Source organism: Rhea americana, unplaced genomic scaffold (genome assembly GCF_003343005.1).
Source record: "Rhea americana isolate MKP2758 unplaced genomic scaffold, rheAme1 scaffold_124, whole genome shotgun sequence".
Classification (NCBI taxonomy): Eukaryota; Metazoa; Chordata; class Aves; order Rheiformes; family Rheidae; genus Rhea; species Rhea americana.
Window position 1 is genome coordinate 2,718,100 of NW_028185306.1, and position 18,282 is coordinate 2,736,381.

Below are 18,282 nucleotides of genomic sequence, written 5' to 3' on the forward strand. Positions count from 1 at the left end.
ACCTCTGTGGTGGCAGAGGGGCCAGCTGGCTTGGCATGTGAGAGGCCAGCAAAGAATTGGCTTGCAGGACACCTAGAAAAGCTGTGGCTACGCTGGCCCTGTTTGCCTGCCTCCTGTATGCTAAAGCAGCAGGTTCCTGGGAGACCAAGAGACATGGCAGTCCATCTCCCAGAGGAAGGTTCACCTTGTACAGTTTGTAGAAGGTCTCGTAGATGAAGATGAGGGAAATAAGGAAAGCAAAGATCTCCTGGGTGAAGGGCGAGATGTAGCGCACCAAGAAGCTTCCCTCAGCTGCCACGATAATGAAGATGAAGACAATGAGCCATAAACCAATCCACACTCTGCCTGTCAGGTACTCAATGCCTTGTGTCTGGCAGAACTGAAATGGAAAAGGGAAAGGGTTACTCATGGCTCCTGTGGTTTCCTTCCTCATCTCCTCTGCACTGAGACCTCAGAGTCTCCTGGAAAAAGGCATTTACATCTCTGCAGGCACCCAGCACAGAGACATTGAATTCAGGACTGGAGTCACAGATAAAGTTACAGACTTYGCACTAACATCACTCGCTCATACCAATCAGGTCTGTCTCTTTTCCAGGCTTTGTACAGTACCTACCTCACTCACTGCTCAAGCCACCTCATGAATTATGCTCTTTGTCCCACCTTTATGGAGGTCTCATTAGTCAAACACAGCTCTCCACTGCTTCATTCACTCCAGAGCACAAGCCTGTCCCCCCACGAGAGAGCCTGAGCAGCCTGCTGTGTCCTGGTGCACAAAGGCTACCCTAACAGCTACTACTGTACTGTAACTAGGTACAAGGACAGTTGTCTCTGTGGAGGAAAGCAACAAACCATGAACATACCCCTTCACATCCCTTCTTTCACAGCCTTACTAGCCAGATGACCACAGATAGTGCCCCTCATAGAGGGCAGAGATACACTCAGTACATGATGACTGGACAAAGTAAACAACAGTCACTGAGAAGTAAGGTCACAGGAGAGCAAGGAACCCCCCATAGTGCAATGGCATCACAAGCACCAAAATATTGACACCTCAAGCTGAAAATCCAGCTGTAAGAAAAAATACATTTTAAAAAGCCAGAGATGCCAGCAGCTAGAAAAAGTGAGAAGGATTAGACACACTATGCTTGGGTTTAAGGAGAAAAAGGGGTGCTTTTTACAGTGCAGAGATTATGCTGCTTGAGAAAGAAACACGTCCAACCTGGCTGGCTAAGATGCCTCTGCATGCACCCTTGGGCTCACCCTGCCAGGTGAGAGTAATGGGCATGGGCCATCCCAAATGAGTGATACATTGAAGGTTGTTGGGTTCCCATACAAAGAAACCTGGTATAGATAACGCTTGTGAAGTTGTTGCCCAAGGAAGCCTCAAGAAACAACAAAAAAAGGATTGTGGAGCAGTATCTTAGGCTGCAGAAACAAATACTCATTGTGTCAGGATGGCTGTAGCACAGAGCTGTGGCACAGGGCTGAGAGAGGAAGCAGTGAAAAGATCCCTGTCAAACCTCAACAGGGTCAATCCACAGCAGCCAGCAACAGGAGCCAGCAGTCCCTAAACTGTGACCCAGCAAGGGTCAGCCCAGTCGCACTCAGGCCAGCCTGGCAGGCCCAGGGAGTGTGCAACAACATGGTTACTTTGAAGACCCAAGAAACACAGGTAGCTGTCTCCAGTGGAGTRGTAGTGCAAGTGGATGCAGAGCATGGCACACTGTTCACAAGTACCTTGTAAAAAGCTTCTTCAAACACCAGCAAGGGCCCTGAGAAGCCAATGACCAGGAGCGGCTGAGCTCCAAGCAGGGAGAAGAGGATCCCTAAAACCGAGGTGGAGATTATGAGCTCGGAAACTCCCATGAGACCCTCTGTTTTCTCTCCTGGGAAGAAAACAAGGTGTGAGTGTTAAAGCCTRGACATAGGCATCCTTCCCCACCGGCAGGCAGTCTGTAGATATAGCCCCACAAAGGGGAGGTAAATCTTTGTCCCATCAGTCACCGGTCCCCTATGCTGGGCAGGGAACACAGGGGAAGCATGGGGAACCTGGCTGAGAAGGCTCCCAAGGTTCAGCCCAGGACTCAGCCCAGGACTCCTCTGTCTGGAACAGCACTGACTGCCTGGAGAGCACTCGGAGAGGAGCTGTGAACCGAGGCTGGAGAGGCCAAGCTGCAGGCAGGTGATGAGAGAGCCACTGATGCGTGCCACTGCYGCTCTGCCTGAGCAAGCAGCACCAAAGCCCACCCCAGCACAGGATTACACAGACACAGCCAGGGTGCAAAGAGCAGACCAGAAAGCAGGCCCATTACCTAGGAGTCCCCCGAAGGTGATGGCAGGAGAGAGAGCAGCAAAGTAGATGAAGAGAACGGCTGCGAGACACTGGCTGTGCAAGGCGTCTCTGATGTCACTGAGGTATTTGGGGTACCTGCGCTTTATGTCCCGAACCAGACCTCCAAAAAATATTCCGGTCCTTTTCAAAGGGTCGTCCTCAGCTTCCTCTTCTTCTTCCTCAGCTTTCACTTCACACAGCTCTGGAAGTGCATAGAAAGCAGGGCTTGAGTAAGAGAAGGCAGGGTTGCCCCTCTCCTCTGTACACCCATGGATACCTCTCTTCAGTGGCACTAATCTGGCTGGCCCCCACATCTGCACACTTGACTGTCTCCCACTCCTGCCCATCTGCCAGGGCAGCCCACAGGGTCTGTCCTGCCTCCCCAAGGGCCCAAATGCTGCTGACTACAGGAGCCAAAACCTGCTCACCCCTCTGCCAGGCTTTGTGAGGGGAAGACCCACCAGGGCAGGCAAGCCGCTAGGCACAAACTCATTTGCCCAAATGTGAGTGGAGAGACCTTTGGCTTCCTGGACAGCCCCCTCCTTCATGGACTTTTGCTCCCTCTCCTTCCTCTTCCTCAGCAGCAACTTCTGGAAGGTGGCAATGGATTTGAGCAAGTCTTTCCCCTCCACCTCCGATGGGGGGATGACAATGCTGCAGTCCAGGAACTCATTGATAGCATTGAGGAGGTCTTGACGGTCATCTGCCATGTATGCAGCCTCATGGAAGTGCTGAGGGGGACAGGGAAAGAGAGGAGAGAGAGGGGGAAGGCTCAGACCAAGACTGTACCCAGCTGTCTGCTGTCTGGAAACACAGTGCCTGCTGTGCCCACATTGATTCCACACTCCCCCAGCCACCACCAGCCCCTCCACTGGCATTCTGTGACCTACACTTCTGGATCCCTCCTTCTTGTCCCTCTATACAGTGACCCACCTAATCCCACTTCCCTCCTCTCTTCCCTACCCATTCTTTCCAGTGACCCTGTTGCTCCTGCTTTTCTCCTCTTGGCCCTAATGCTCCTGCCCAAGATGGCACTACCTCAGCCTATCTGCCAACAGCACACTCTACCGGACCATGGGGTTCCCCTCACAGGACCTCTCTATCTAACAAAATCAGATCTATGCTTCCCAGCTAGCTAGTGTCTCTCCTTCTCTAGGTTAGATACTGTGTTCGCCCAGTCTGTGCCACTAGCCACACCAGACCACAGAGACAAAGGACGTCAGGACTTCTCTGTCAGGCTGATGTCCTCCCAGTCTGGTCTTGAGCCTTTTGCCCAGAAGAATCTGTCATTGAGCGAAGAAGCTGGGGAGATCTAAAGCACTACAGTGAAAGTGCAAGAACCAGGGCATGAGACATATGAGCAGGCAGTGGAAGAGGCTCTTGAGAGACTTAGGCATAAAGAGGTGAAACATGAAAGAGGGAAAAGAGGAATCTACAGCATGAGGGAAGCCTTGCAAGGGAAAGCCAGGCAGAAAAGGGGAGATAATCCTGGCAGCAGGGTTAAGATGACAAGGAAGGACTCCAAGAAGACTACAAGGGGACAGCACTACTCTAGATGGTATGGGAAGTGGCTGGCAAATGGGCAGAACTGCTGCATTGCCTCCTAAGGGTGCCTGCAGTGAAAGGGCTGGAGGAAGGCAAACAAGTGAACAGCCTATAAAGCAGGTAGGGGACAGCTAAGATCTCTACATTACACAGACTCCCTGGAGCCACAGTTTCAAACCGTAAGTGATACCATACCCTCTTCATGGCGCCAGCCACTGTGCAACCTTGCTACAGCCTGGGCCAGGATAGCTAACTCCCCTGTTCTAGCAACAGAACAGCAGAGGCCAAGATGAGCGAGATCAGCTCACAAATGAAGCAATGAAGCTGGAATAGAGCACCTCWCATTCTCTGGCTTAATATGTACTGCAACAGCTGAGCAACTCCTGGGGAGGAATCTTTTGGCTGGGAGCCCTTGATGCCCACAACTCACCTGCCTTATACAGATTTTTTAGTGCCCAGTTCAGGGAAAGTTCTGTCCTAGTGCCAGGGCAAGCAGGTTTGTTACTTGGTTAATAGTTACATGGCTGCAGTCAGGATTCTGTGGAACCTCTGATTCCCTTTCATCCTGGATGTATGCAGCAGATACTCAGATTGTCTTTTCTTTGTCTGATTCCTTGTCAGGATAACGAATTTTGCTTTCCTGCCATCTAGCCAGATGAGGGACTGAGCAGTGTATGCCCTTCACATAAAACCTTTCTGCTTCCCCATCTCTGCTCCTGCACAAATGTGCTCCTCTGCRTGGACACCACAGTGAAGGGACTCAGCTAGAAAGCTTCAGCAAAATTCRTGAGAAACTGTCCCTGAGCATTGCTGAATCTTCTCATCAACATGGCCTGGGTATTTCATGGTCAYGGACACCTTTCAGCCTTACTTCATAAAGGCACAATCCTTGTAAGCTGAACATAACTTTTCTCCTTGGGGAAGCCCTTTGCTCCTGCTCTTACATACATCTCTTGGACTCTTTGTCCCTGACAAGTTGCTTGTCCTAGTCATTTGTTTTTTTATCTGAGCATCCTGCCTTGGTCTAGCCAGATTGCTCTTAAAAATTCTAGCTGCCTATGCCTTTCTGTCCCACCTGGGCCTTCACGCAGTCTCTCTCCAGCACTCTCATCTCAAGACTAACTTCTGAGGAACTATCAAAGCTCACCTGCCTGCCTTTGCATTACTGCCGGTCAGCTCCTCACCTTGTCTGACATGAGGGTGGAGATTGACCGGCCAATTTCATGGTAATCCATGTTGGCCTGGCTTGGTCCCAGCAGCACAAAGATGAATCTGACAGGAATTGGGACCTCCAAGACAGATTCCAGGAAGACGGCCTCATTTAGTCGGACGAAAGCCATAGTTGGCTGCTCCAGGAACTGCACACAACCTACCAGGAGGCAATGTTTGAATGGAGTTAATCACTGAGACGAACTATATTGGGCTGCCTTTAACATTGGAGCCTGAGTGATTAAGGAGGTTCCCAAGAGCCTTGCAGYCCTGTACTTGTCTCCAGACCATCAGTATAGCATCAAGCTTTGCACTAAGAACAGCTCAAAGTCCCCTACTCATTGATCATTTCCCAGCAATGCTGCTTTCTTTAGCTCTCCCGGTTAGCCCAYTCTTAATCTCTTACACATGGGCTCTACTTATTTTGCAAGGGCCTAATTTTAAATCAGAATGTTGTTTTCTACTAAGCCTTAAGAAAGGAAGTCTCTTACACATAGGCAGTTACTTTTATCAAACAAACTTCTAATCTCATCAAAGAATGAAATCAGTTTTGTTTGACATGACCTATTTCCCATAAACCTTGCTGCTTGGCAATAATTACATTCCTATCCTTTAGCTCTTTATTAACTGAATTCCATATTAGATTTGCCATTATTTTGCCCAGGAAGGATGTCACTCTAAGCAACCTGTAAGTACTGGGTCACTGTACTTCCCTTCTTGAGCACTGACACTGTTAACCTTCTACTATTCTTCTTGTATTTTCCCTGAATTCTCAGACTTTTTTCAGACGCAAATGAGCCAGTTCTCTAAAGATTCATAGGTGCAAATTATGTAGTTTGTTTTGCAATGTCCAAGTCTCATGAATGTTTTGCAGCCTCCTCAGTTCCTAACAGATTGGGAAGTACTCCCGCATCCTCAGGCACACCGTCCGCTTCCTTCCCATATTGAGCAGAAATATTTATTGAATACTTCTATTTCTCTGGCATTATTACTAATCTTTCTACCATCTGTGTCCAGCAAAGAGCTGTGCTCTGTATTAGACTAGCAAATTTGGACCATTTGATCATTAGGTCCAAGACACAGCCAAAATGTACAAGACGTCCCAAAATACAGCCTATTCTCAGAAACGGCCAGTGGTTAGTTATCTGAATATTCAAAGTGTGTTTATGAAGCTGATCTGGCCTCATCATGGTTAAGTATCAGTTTGGCTACGCTGTCGAGCCTCTTTGCCTGAATTTTCCTTTCTGTTAGATGGGTGATGACATTTACTTTGCTTGCACAGTAGCTAGGTTTGCTCAGAGTTTAATGCCAGCAAAGAGCTGAAGAGGACTACTCTTCTCATGGTTAGAAGGCATCAAATCCTCCAGTGCTTGAGACCACTGGCCCACAGGCCTTGTTCATATGGAGAAATATTTCCATCAGCTATGGCTGATGCCCAAYGCCTTGCCAGCAGCTGGGCCCTGCTTCCATAAACTCAGAGCTTCTTGGCACACATAGCCAAACAGCCAAAACTAGCTAGGGGCAGAGAAGCCCAAAGGTCAGTACAGCAGCCTGGTGTGCGCAGGCTGGCCAGACTAAGGGCAGCAACGGTCGCTGCCAGTGCTTGGGAACTGGTCCCTTGGGTGCCACTTACCTGCTTATACTCTGCAAAATGGGAAGTTTTGGTGAGCATGACCAGACTTTCTCCATTAAGCTGGGCCACAATTCCCTGCAACCTTCTCATGTTCAGTATTTGTTAATTTGAGGAAATACCTGCCCAAGCATCCCTACATTTACTACAGACAAATAAAAAATGCGCTACTGACAAAGTAGAAGACGTACAGGGCTCGTTCCCCACTTAAACTTTGGGAATGTGTGCTACATGTCCAAATATACCTCAGGATGGAGAGCACACACAAAGCCAGGCCAGGACCATGGTCTGAACTGACCTCTTTTGGGTGCTGAGGGAGGTCCACATGCTGTCTCTTACCCACGAGGACCACTGTGGCCTCTGCATCTTCAGGAATCTTCTCCATCAGTTTCAGATATTTGCGGTGTCCCTCAGAGTTATGGAGATGCAGGTTTTTCTGCTGGAGAAGAATATGAAAGACTAAGGAGTCCCTGTGTCTCCAGATGTGCACCCCACTGGCATATCTGTGCCTGGGACTTGCCTGACACCCAGTTCCTTGCTTTGCTAGCAAGCTATCTGCATAGCAAAGGCCATCTGCAAACACTGGAGCTGTTGTTGCCATTGCACGCTAAAGCAGACCTTTTAAATACAATGTGAGGCTAAAATTAGGTCCCAAAATCATAATGTAGTGACCTGATTTCCAGTGCTCCAGGAGGCCCAGAAAAGCTCAGCCCTTGCAAGAATGAGGCCTCTTGTTTGGGGGGGGGGGCAGATGTGGGGCTAAAGGGTCGGTGTGCACTAGCGGAGGCTAAAGGCTGCCCCTGGGTGGGAGTGATGTGGAAAAAGGGAGTGGTAACCCCTCATGTTGTCCTTACCTCTTTGCATTCGGTCTCATGAGCCTTGGGGTCAGCCATCTCAATGCGCTCCTCCCCCATGAGAGGCACACAGGTGTCTGTGGCGTGGTTGTGATGGTGGTTCCCCACGATGGAGTTCATGCTGGAGCTGGAGTGGTTCCTCGGGAAGAACCCCTCCTTCTCATCATTTGGGTGACTGAGAGAGAGAGCAGCAGCTGTGAGGGCCCTGCATGTCCTGCTGGGTAGCCACTGTCACTGAGCTCAGCTCCAGTCATCTTCCCCTTACCTCGCAAGGTCATCTCCTTGTGTCTCCACCTGACAGACAGCCCCTCATATCCCTGGCACCCTCACCTAGCCATGCCAGTATCTCTCCCCAGGCCCATTCCTCACCAGCCTCTCTCTACCCAGCACCATAGAGCTCAGTCCTCATCTCCCCCCTCAAGGTCCTCGTTGTCCTGCTCTTGCTAGCCTCCCTGCCCTTTCCCATCACCTGCCTGAGTCTCTTGCCCCATCACTCTCCTTGCAGTGATCTCACCATTTGGAGTACAGCCTGGTTTTTGCCAACTTTCTTTACTGTCCAGGGCTATCAGATAACCCCCAAATGTCTTGCACCCTTTGGCCATATCTCATCTACCTGTGCTTGAGCAGAAGAGCACGCAGCACATTGGCTCGGTCCTCCGCTCTGATCTGGTCAGAGATGACCATGGTCTCCACCATGAGGTGAGCGATGCCGGGCAGCGTGGTCTGCTCCAGGTCAAGGAGGACAGCACCTGCCAGCAAGAGGGGAAGAGCCTTGCTTCCGGTGTGCAGCACTCCCCACCCACATGCAGACACTCTGGGGATGCAGCCATCCAGAAAAGGCCCTGCAAGTTGCAGGCTCCCTCCCTGCACCTCCCAGTCCTTGCTCCCCTCTGCAGCCAGTACCCACACAGAGGACAGGGCTTGTCCAGCTGCTGGGGGAACCCTTCCCTGGGCAGACTCTCTAGGGTAGTTTTGATCTGCACTCTCCAGAGAGTTGTGTGTTTCTAGGATGCTGGGAGCCAGGCTCTGAGGTGTGCTCTTGGCTCCAGGGCATAAGGACGCCTAGGAATAGGCCCAGAACCAGGACTGCACTTTGCAGAGCACCATCCATGGCAGACAGCTTATTCTCTCTTTCCGGAGCCATAAATCTTGTGATTCCTTCTGCACTGTAGCCCAGTTTCCACAGGAATAAGTATGGCTCCATCCCAGAATACTCTATAGCCTAATAGCCAGGTACTCTCCTTGCAAAGAGTACTGATTCAGACACTCTCAGCTGAAAAATGCCTSAAGTCCATGTGTTCTAACTGTTGTCCCAAGAGAGCCTGCAAATTCCTGTCTTGACAGGCTGAGAGCTTTCAGACAAACTTGCCACCCTATCACATATGAGCACTTTTCAGTAAAATAACACAAGAACTGCATAAACGCAAACAGCAAGACATCCCACTCAGTGGGATGTACCTGYGCAGTTGGCTAGCCTGCAAACAGGTCTGCTGCCCAAATGCTCACTCTTGCTGCACACGTATCACTTCCGCGGCTTGGTGAATCAGGCTGTTTCAGGAGTGTGGGCCAGGAGTGTGCTGTCAGCAACCTACCTTGTCCTCACAGGCTCTGACTCCGGGCTCTGACTCCAAGGTGGTCTCTCTATGCTCTCTGGGGAGAAGGCTCATTTCTGGGAATCACCCAACTCAGGAAGTACTGCTAGCTCTAGTACCTCTGTCTCCTTTCACTCTTCCACCTAACTGGGCTTGCCTTTTCACATAAAAGATCTCCTGATGAGTCCAAGGCCTGCTGGCCAAGGCAAAATTGAGTGTCGCAGCCATGATGTGCCAGACAGCAGCAAAACAGAGCAAAGAACCAGCAAGGACATTGTCATATTACTCCATTACCATGGCAAAAAAGTTGCAGGATATTCTGCCTCTGCAGGACCTGCAGAGAGCCTGGACATAAACATTGTTGGAGAGTTTCTAGAGAAGGGCCAAAAAAAGACAGAAACTGTCCAGGAAAACCTATCCCAGACTAAGACACAAATCAGGGCCCATGGCACAAAGCAGTTCCTGACTCACCATGAGCGATTGTTTTCCTGAGCTCCAACAAGCTACGGAAGGACAGAGAAGCCACGTGGGGTTTCCCCCACCTCGCTGTGTCCTCCTCCACATCCTCCTCAAACTTGATCCAGCGGGCCGTCTCCCTCCAGTGCATCTCCTGGTTCTTATCCACCACCAGCTCATTCAGCTCCACAAATACCTAGCAGGAATTTGGGAGAGGACATGAGACTTCCCCCAGTGCATACAGCTATGCAACCACTATGTGGAAGGCCACAGGCTTGTTCTTCAGGTGACGTCTGGTCTAAAGCACTGCCTGAGCAAAATTGTCCTAGCTAATGAGAGGTTTGGTGAAGGGAAAMAGACAGGATAAATACTGCTAGCAGCATGGCAGGAGCTTCCATCACTGCATGGAGCCCCAAGAAAGCCCCAAGTCAGACATGTGGGCCAAGGACAGAGAATGACGCAATGCTCTTGACCAAACTGTGACAATTTTGCCTTCTGCCTGCTTTTTGGCTAGAACAGGAAAGTTCCCCCTCAAAATGTCCCATACAAACTTTCTTACCAGAGACGGTGACATTACTATGCTGCCAATTTCCATAACAGCATCATCATTTCTGTGATATTTTTTGTCTTCTCTAAGGCTCTTCTCTAAGCTTTGTGATTTCAGAGAAATCCCAGCTTTTACTGGAAAAGTACATGTTTAGTCCTCCTGATAATGGATAAGAGCTTGAAAATGTCACCTCCAAGGTGATGTAAAGAATTCATTCTATTGAACCCACATTTATCATTTTATAAAGTGACTGTTCCTAATCCTGATTTATGGCTTTTGAACAAGTATAGGAAGACAGCACATAGGTACCTCATGAGGTTTCCTATCTAACTTCTTCTTCTTCTTCTTTTTCTTGACGGACGGGGTTGCTGCTAACTTTCTACTCGTCCTGGTGATCTGGCTACGAGACGGTTTCTTCATCAGATGCCGCCTCACTCCAGGGTTATCTTCAAAACGGTGGCCTGAAGTCATAGGAAAGAGGAAAAGACCATCAGTGTCTAAATAGAAACACGATGACAGACAAGAAAACACATCCAAGTCTACGCTCCTCTCACCRGCTTACGCTAGCATGGCCCTGACAGATGGATCACTTACCATCTTYCTCCAAACTTTGGAAGACCCTTCTGGGCTCACCTTCCTACCTTCAGCTATTCCTGACATCTGAGAGCTAATTCCATTAAGAAGCATCCTTTCCATGCTGTGCATACACTGGAGCATCATTTCAAAAAGCTTTTATTTTCAGTATCTGAATAAGAGGTTCATAAACCCTCCCCACACCCCCCTCAGCAGAAAGCAACCTGGAGCCTTGTCTGCACAGCTCTGCACCCAGACTGCTCAGGGAAACATTGGGGCTAATTTCTCCCACTGGAGGAAGGCCTGGTGCTCAGTGACCATAAAGGGAAGTGAAAGGGAAGGATATTTAGCTGCTGCTCTGGGAGACATAGAGAAATATCAATGGTCATTTTATTTAATTGTGTGGTAAGACAGTAGAATAACAGTGCAGACCCAGGGGCTGATGTGGAGGCTGCATGGTTAACTACAGCTCTTGCTGTTTCTAGATGATCCTCATTGCTGCTGTAATGACCTCTGAAAAATCTGCATTACAGAGTTTGGCTGTATCAAAGCCTCCTGAATATRGAGGTTGTTGAGGCTGCATTACAGACCTATCAACAAACTGACAGAGCTAGCCAGCACCAAACGAAACCTGGCCACTACCATGCCAGCCACATTCACAGTGTCAGAGAAATGGTACCTGGGCAATGGCCTGCCATGGAGAGAGCCTAGTTCCCCCAAACACTACCCAGAGGCAGTGAAGGGTGGGCTCCCTCAGGTAGATCAGGAGACCTGCAGCTCTTAGGTGTGAAAAGTAGTGAAAAGCACCAGGCCTGAAGGCCAAGTACTCCCCTGATGTTGCAGGAACATTTTAATGCACCTTTGGCATGGGAAGACACAGCCTAGCATCAAGCCAGGCATACCATGGTCTTGGTACTTGGTAATCTGGGTCGCTAAATTAAATATAAAATAAATCAATACTAAGCCTTGGGGAATATTCCCCCATTGGCTGCCCTGCTGAAATGTGTCCTGCTGACATCTGGACTCCTCCCTGCTCCACTTACCGTGCTGCAACGTCAATAGGAACCAATAACTGCCCACTGTTATGAGCACTTGGCTGATGGTATTCGGGGAGCTGTGCACATGTATGGCATCTTCCTCAGACTTTTGGATGGATTTCACTATTCCCATGTGTACTGCAGTCTCTTTATCACAATCACTGTGGAGTTGTGCATAAAATAAATAGGTTGCCAAAATGATGATCTTGATATCTGGCAGTTTTGCTCCCATTTCAGCAACTTTTGATTCTCCCATGTGCCCAGGATTCACTCGCACTGTGTCCCTGCTGGGACAGACTAGAGCACCTCATTCTGCCCAGTAAGACTGCATGACTCACCCAGAGTCCTGGCTAGTCTCCCTGGTGGCAATGCCCATCTGCCACGCAGTGCTCTTCAGTGACAGCCCTAGGAAGCACGCACACACAGGTGTTCAGCCTGAGCAACTGAATGGCTGGAGGACCTATAGAATGAAAGGAGCAGAGTTTCCTGTGGGTGTCTCCAGTGACTTCCATGTTCACTGAGAGGGGCAGGAACTGGAGCGCTGTAGGCTCCGAGACCTGGTGAATACACACCTCCAGAACTCAACAGAAGAAAGGAGTGATCCCCTCTGCTGCTCTCCCTTGGTGGTGCTAGGGGCTGCTGAAATGCCAGCAGGCGGACAGAACTGAGTAGAGCAGAGTGGGCACATGGGCTTAACTYTGGAAGAGACCACAGGCTTTCGGAATCCCATGTAGAGCCCAGCTGAGGTGTTCTAGGCACCTCCAGAGAGGCTGCCAGTGACCCTGTCAAACTAGTGCTTCCCCTAAATGAAAGTCAAGATCAAGTGTGCACCGTAAGTCCAGAGTCCCTGCTGAGGACAGGATCTTGGACYGAGACCAAGGCTGATATGCCCAGGGAATAGTTCTGTCCTCCTTGCTTAAAGCCCATCTCCCCAAGGTGAAATGAATCAGCCAAGGACCTCTTGCTGTACCTCCTCTCTACTGCTCCCCAGTAGCAGAGCATGAGATAGTGACAGTCTGAGGACAGTCTATGGAGTAGGATGGCTCCCCTATAAAAAAAACAGTACTTCACTCTCACAAATAGCATCTCCCACAGTCTCCTGCAGATTTTCTTTCCACAYTGGCTTTTGTCAGCTCAGATCTGGCTGACCAACCTTTTCTTCATCCATCTCAAATCTGCCAGGCAGAACTTTCCAAAGGCCCAGTATCAATAAAGAATACCACTTAGCTTTCCCCAAAGCACTGGTTAAAATCTTCCCTCAGAGTGCCAGTGCTCATCAGTCCAACCCAGTGGGTTATTCCCTTCAATTCATGCTTTAGCTCTCCCCACCACCTTTCATTGCCCTCTGTCCACAAACAGAAAGTCCAGAAAGAGGCATCAGAGCTGTTGTATCGGTAGTGCTAGAGAATATAACAACTTGCTAGCCTGGCCTCACTTGCTAGCAAGGCCTTGCTGCCTTGTATCACCCAAATGGTAAGCTAGAGCATCACCTCTAGGAGGACGAGACTGAAGTCCTGTCACTTGGAATATTTAAAATTAGACTGAACTGAACGCTAATCAACATATAATAAGACAAGACCCTATGTTGGCTTCTGAAAAAAAGCTATTGCTCTGTCATAGCTTTCCCAGTTTTAACTGGAGTGGGACAGTATGTGTGTGGGTGTATATAAATATGCAAACGCCACTGACCCCAACATATGTTAGTGCATGTGGGATGTGCACTTTAACTGTACAGCCAAGTGTGCGCAGAAGTGTAGGAGAGCATGTGAATGYGAGAGCAGAGGCAGGACTATATAAGTGCGGAGGGCACAGGAGGACTGTTCATGTGCAGACACAGACACAAGTTTGTATTGTGAGGATGAGACTGTGCCCAGCCTTTCGCTTCTAGAATATACCAGTATTTTTGAGAATAGGAGGATAAGAAAGACTCTAGAGGAGCTGCAAAAATGTGATGTCTCTCAACGACCAGCATCACAGAAAGAACAAACCCACAACCTGCCCTGCACCTCAGCAGTGTGTGACAACAGGCATGCTGGCAGTCCTGTCAGGGTACTGAAACCCCAGSTATCAGGGACAAGTTTGCCATGGGCATGACAACCTGGTCTAGGATCTTCACTCTGCTGGGAAGCAGGGAGTGCGACCAGGCAGAAAGATGCTCCCAAATTAAAAAAAAAAGGGGGGGGGGCTGGAATCACACCCTGCTTTTACCACCAGAATGGAAGGGCCTTRTAAAGCTGCAGCTAGGCCAGACTGTAAGAGTCCACTTGCTCCACACGTTCAACAACCGCCGTGTGTGCCTCAATGCTCCTATCATGAGCTGGCTCCCATCAGGTACTACCGCAGACCAGGGCAGGGCTGGGTATGTTTGCCTCCAAGAAAACCTGGTTCTGAGACTGAGCTCTGTGACAGGGTTCACAGGGTAACAGGAGAAGCAGCAACTACAGTTCAGCAAGTGGGATCACAACAGCTTTCTTAGGTGCTGTTTGCACACGCACTAGGCCATGCCAGGTAAAGCATGCATTCTAACACTGAGGAACCAAAGACAGAAATGACAAGACTGAAGAGCTGCTATCACCCATGTTTCTATCATTCAGATGGCAGCATGCACTGGCAGTGGAAATCCTGAATAACGTAGATATTGCGGATGCACCCCTAAATGGCTCAGTGTAGAACTCAAGTTTGGCCTGGCTAGTGCCAAGCTCAAGCTAAGAGGGATCCCAGCACATTCCTGCTGCCATCCAAGTGTCTCTGCAGAGCACTCCCAGCACTCCTAGCACTAAAAGACAGTATGAAGGTACAAACTCAAGTCCAATAAGGGCCCCATTCTGCACAAAAGCTGTTAAATTCCTTCTGGATCTGAGCTAGCTGTGGAAAAGGTACTGCTATGTCTGCAGTTGAGCAAGTAACACCGGCTGGATGTGAGTAAGCTCTGCACAGAACTGACTCAGTCATCTCTGCCATCCCTCTCTCTGCCATATCTCYGCAGGATTAATCCATAGTGTGGCTATACTGTTCAGAAATAATTAAGAGTTGACTGTAGAGTGCATCCCATTACTACAGCTAATGCTGTAGGTGGCTGAAATCAATGAATGAGTTAACTGCTGGCAAGTGAAATTTCCCTACTTTCTAAGTGTTATACAACACAAGCCTTAGAAGCAGTCTGCCCCTTTTCCCTTCCCAGATTAGCTGTCCTTTCTCTGGGTGAACTTGGGGCAATCTCTCACRCTTTCAGTGCACAGGTTGCTTATCCCTAGCAACTGATAGGGACGACTTTGTTCCAGGTTTGTATTTCAAAATTTGCTTATATTATTTTGTCTATGACTTTACACTAAAAACTAGCAGACCCAATGAGGAAGAAACCCCTGCTTGCTGGACCCTGTGCAAGCACAGAGACAGCCCTTACCCAAAGGCTGCACAGCTTATACAGATGGACCAGCTGAGAGAGGGAACATTATGCTGAGACTGGGAGACATGGCAAGTTAAATATTTTGCTTAAGATCACACAGGGAAACTGTGGCAGAGCCAGAAAATGAACGAAGAYCTCCTGAGAACATGTTGCAAGCACACTGCCTCTCTACTCTCGCATGCAAAGCCTGTAAGCAGGCTAGTTCTGGGGCCACGTCACCCTCCTGTGTGCATTTGTACAATGCCTTAGAAAATGAGAACATGATCCTGATGAGGATATTTGGGCAACTGCCACAGAGCAATGAATATGAACAGTGTCACTCCCAAGGTGACACACAAAGCCACATTTTAACTGTGACTTGCCATCACCTGCYGAGAAAACACAGGTTGTATGAGGTGGGAGTGAGGCTCTGATTTCTATGCAATCATTGGCATGGCTCAGAGACCTCTTTTTCTGCAAGGGGTGCACAGATAAGGAAAGAGATGTGGAGAAGAGAAAGATGCTCTTTGCTCTCAGGACTTTTATTCTCTCCTTCCTTGCTTTTTCCACTCTCACTGCCTTCCTCTTTTCCCCTCTCCACACACCCCAGCCAGCCTGCCATTAGCTATTCCACAGACACACTCATTCCTGCAGACATAAGGGCTAGTTTATTTTTTCCTTCTGGTGTTAGTCTACAATGCAGAGCTGAGAACTTGATACCCACTGCTGCTGCTGTCAGATCCACAGCCCGGCTCGAATTCCAGCAAACAGAGAGCAACTGCACACTGTCACCTTGTGCCAAAGATGGAAGGGGAAATTTTTCTGTTCTTATATATGCCTTGGAGCAGCTGCTTTGCCCACGGCCACAGCATGGGCCACATCCTCATAAACACAAACAACACGCTGCAGCTGCCTCCAGAACTGCTCAAGTAAGACACACACAGGGATCCTCACAGCATCTCAACATCACAAGCCAGATCTGTACAAAAACGCTGCACAGACTCACAGACACCAGACACCTGCTTTAACACCCCCAGGCACAGGGCTGCATAGAATGGGGCATTTGGGTAGAAGCTGAACATATATCCTCTAAACTGGGAGCACATACCTGACACAGAGAGGGTAGCAGACAGCAAATACAAGGTAGGAGATAAGAACATTAGCTTGGGGCTCTGATCTAYAGCTACAACCGTGGGGTCACTGTTCCGGTACTTACAGGTGGACTCCCCGCCTGGGTAGCCCAGATGGTTTCTGATGGCCTCCCATAAATCATAATCTTCAAAATTGAAGGCAAATTCATCAAAGTCTTCATAGCCAACCGAGTTGCGAATGCAGGTGCTTATTGCTACCTCTGGGCTGCTGCCTGCTTCTGAATCCTTCGCTGCCTCCTCTCCATCTCGAAGGGTGGTCATTTTGTCCTTGTGAAGGTCAGGGGTCAGGCACCATAAGCCACTCACCTTCAGTGGAGGGGCTGGGGTAGCCAGGCTGGAGTGCAGAAAGCAAGCTGCCCCAGGGTGCAGCCCTCAAAGGCTTCACTGGAGCTCCGGGGCCAGCCCTGGTACCTCGCTCCCCCTGTCACGGCAGGGCATGAAGGTGCCAGCTGCAGCAGCCCTTGGTGACCGATGAGGTCCTGGAAAGAACGGCTCCACCTGGGGCTGCTTCCGTGGGTGGCTGCCTCGCTTGCTTTCTGGGAGCACAATCCTTGCTTTGCAGTGGGATCTCTTGTCGGACACCCACGGATGTGCTGCTGTGGTCCAGGGATAGCCCAGCTCTGCAGGCAGCACTGCTTCTCTCCCTCACTCCCCTCCAGAGTCTCCCTCCCTCTCCAGCCTGCAAAGCAACCTATTGAATTCTCCATGTCCTCAGGCCCGGAGCGTGCATTTCCATGACGTCTCTTCTGTCTGCCCTCACGCCGTGCACAGGGGCAGTCCCTCTCAGAGGCACTTCGGCAGGGGCAGCTGCCTCTCCAAGAGGAGAGGAGAYGAGAGGCACCTTACATCAGGTTTCTGCGATGCCCGTGCTGGCGTGGCACACACAGGGCTGATTGCTAGGAAAGTGTGTCAGGAAAGGAGAGAGCTAGGTCTCAGGGAAACACACAGAGCCCTGAAACGGAGAGGGCCATGGGGTGGGTGGAGGAGGGCCAGTGCCCACAGGTGGGTGTCAGGGGAGGTGCCGGAAACCTGGRGAGTAGCACTCTGGATTGTAGCAAAGCTGACAGAAAGAAGAGCAGGGGCTAGAAGAGTAGGGGCTGGGGGACAGGGAGATGAGGATCATGTCCTCAGGGGAGGTTGCAGACCATGTCTGGAGCTGCTGGAGAGGGGGGCAGAGAAGGGAGATGCAAGGAACAGGCATACAAACAACACAGGCAGTGTCACAAACCACAGACTCACTTTTCATGCCGTCCAAGTCAGCGGATGCTAGCATTTGGGCCTCGGCCTCATCAGTGGGGACGCGCTGGTATGCTGCGCTCTCCAACGTGGTCATGCTGCCAATGCACATTCTCTCCTTCAAGTCGTAGGTCACCCGTTGCCCACTCACCACCTGGCCCCAGGGCTTGCGCTTCTCCCACCCACGAGACAGGCGTTCCCGAGGCCCAGGGGCACTGTAGGAACCAATGAAGACACTAATGGTAGCAGACASGGTAAGCAGGGAGATGAAAAGCCACACTGGTCTCTCTTGAGGCTGAAGTCCCTTGGTCCAGCCCTGACAAACAAGTCCTTGAGGAGCACAGCCAGGAGTCACCTATCCCAATGCCTAAAAGTTGCCCTGTAACTCACTGYGCTGCTCCTCTCCTCCCTGCAGAGCAGGGCTGACTTGTGATCAGTATGGGGGCTCATCAATTCAACAGCCTCATAGTCCCCTGACCTAACTGAGCTTCCTGGGGCTTCCCAGACTCAAGTCAGCTAGGAAGAAGGGCTCTCTACATGTACAGCCCAGCATCCCCAAACCTGCACACTCAGAATCAAGAAGGCTGCAGTAGTCCTAGGGAATGGCTGTCCCAGTTGGAGAGCAACAACATCATTGGCAGCTCTCTCACTGCGCACCATGGATCCCCTAGCTCAGCAGCTGAGTTCAGGCTGGGCAAAGCCCCACATCTCCCTGTGCCACACCCAGGTGCAGGG

General features: G+C 50.0%; 1 protein-coding gene across 2 annotated transcripts in view; it reads right to left on the minus strand.

Moving 5' to 3' along the window:
• SLC4A3 (solute carrier family 4 member 3) overlaps positions 1-18,282 on the minus strand; it is a 31,645-nt gene that overhangs the window by 7,715 nt on the left and 5,648 nt on the right. The window contains exons 5-15 of one of the 2 annotated variants that reach the window (XM_085325889.1): positions 17,551-17,762; positions 10,475-10,626; positions 9,634-9,814; positions 8,184-8,319; positions 7,571-7,745; positions 7,056-7,155; positions 5,062-5,246; positions 2,850-3,063; positions 2,313-2,534; positions 1,738-1,886; positions 185-379 (exon numbers count right to left, since the gene is read on the minus strand). In XM_085325889.1, the coding sequence (XP_085182015.1) occupies positions 185-379; positions 1,738-1,886; positions 2,313-2,534; positions 2,850-3,063; positions 5,062-5,246; positions 7,056-7,155; positions 7,571-7,745; positions 8,184-8,319; positions 9,634-9,814; positions 10,475-10,626; positions 17,551-17,762 (1,921 nt within the window). Of the gene's footprint in view, positions 1-184; positions 380-1,737; positions 1,887-2,312; positions 2,535-2,849; positions 3,064-5,061; positions 5,247-7,055; positions 7,156-7,570; positions 7,746-8,183; positions 8,320-9,633; positions 9,815-10,474; positions 10,627-11,781; positions 12,059-17,550; positions 17,763-18,282 lie in introns of those variants that run through there. The other variant, XM_085325890.1, reaches the window with a different exon arrangement.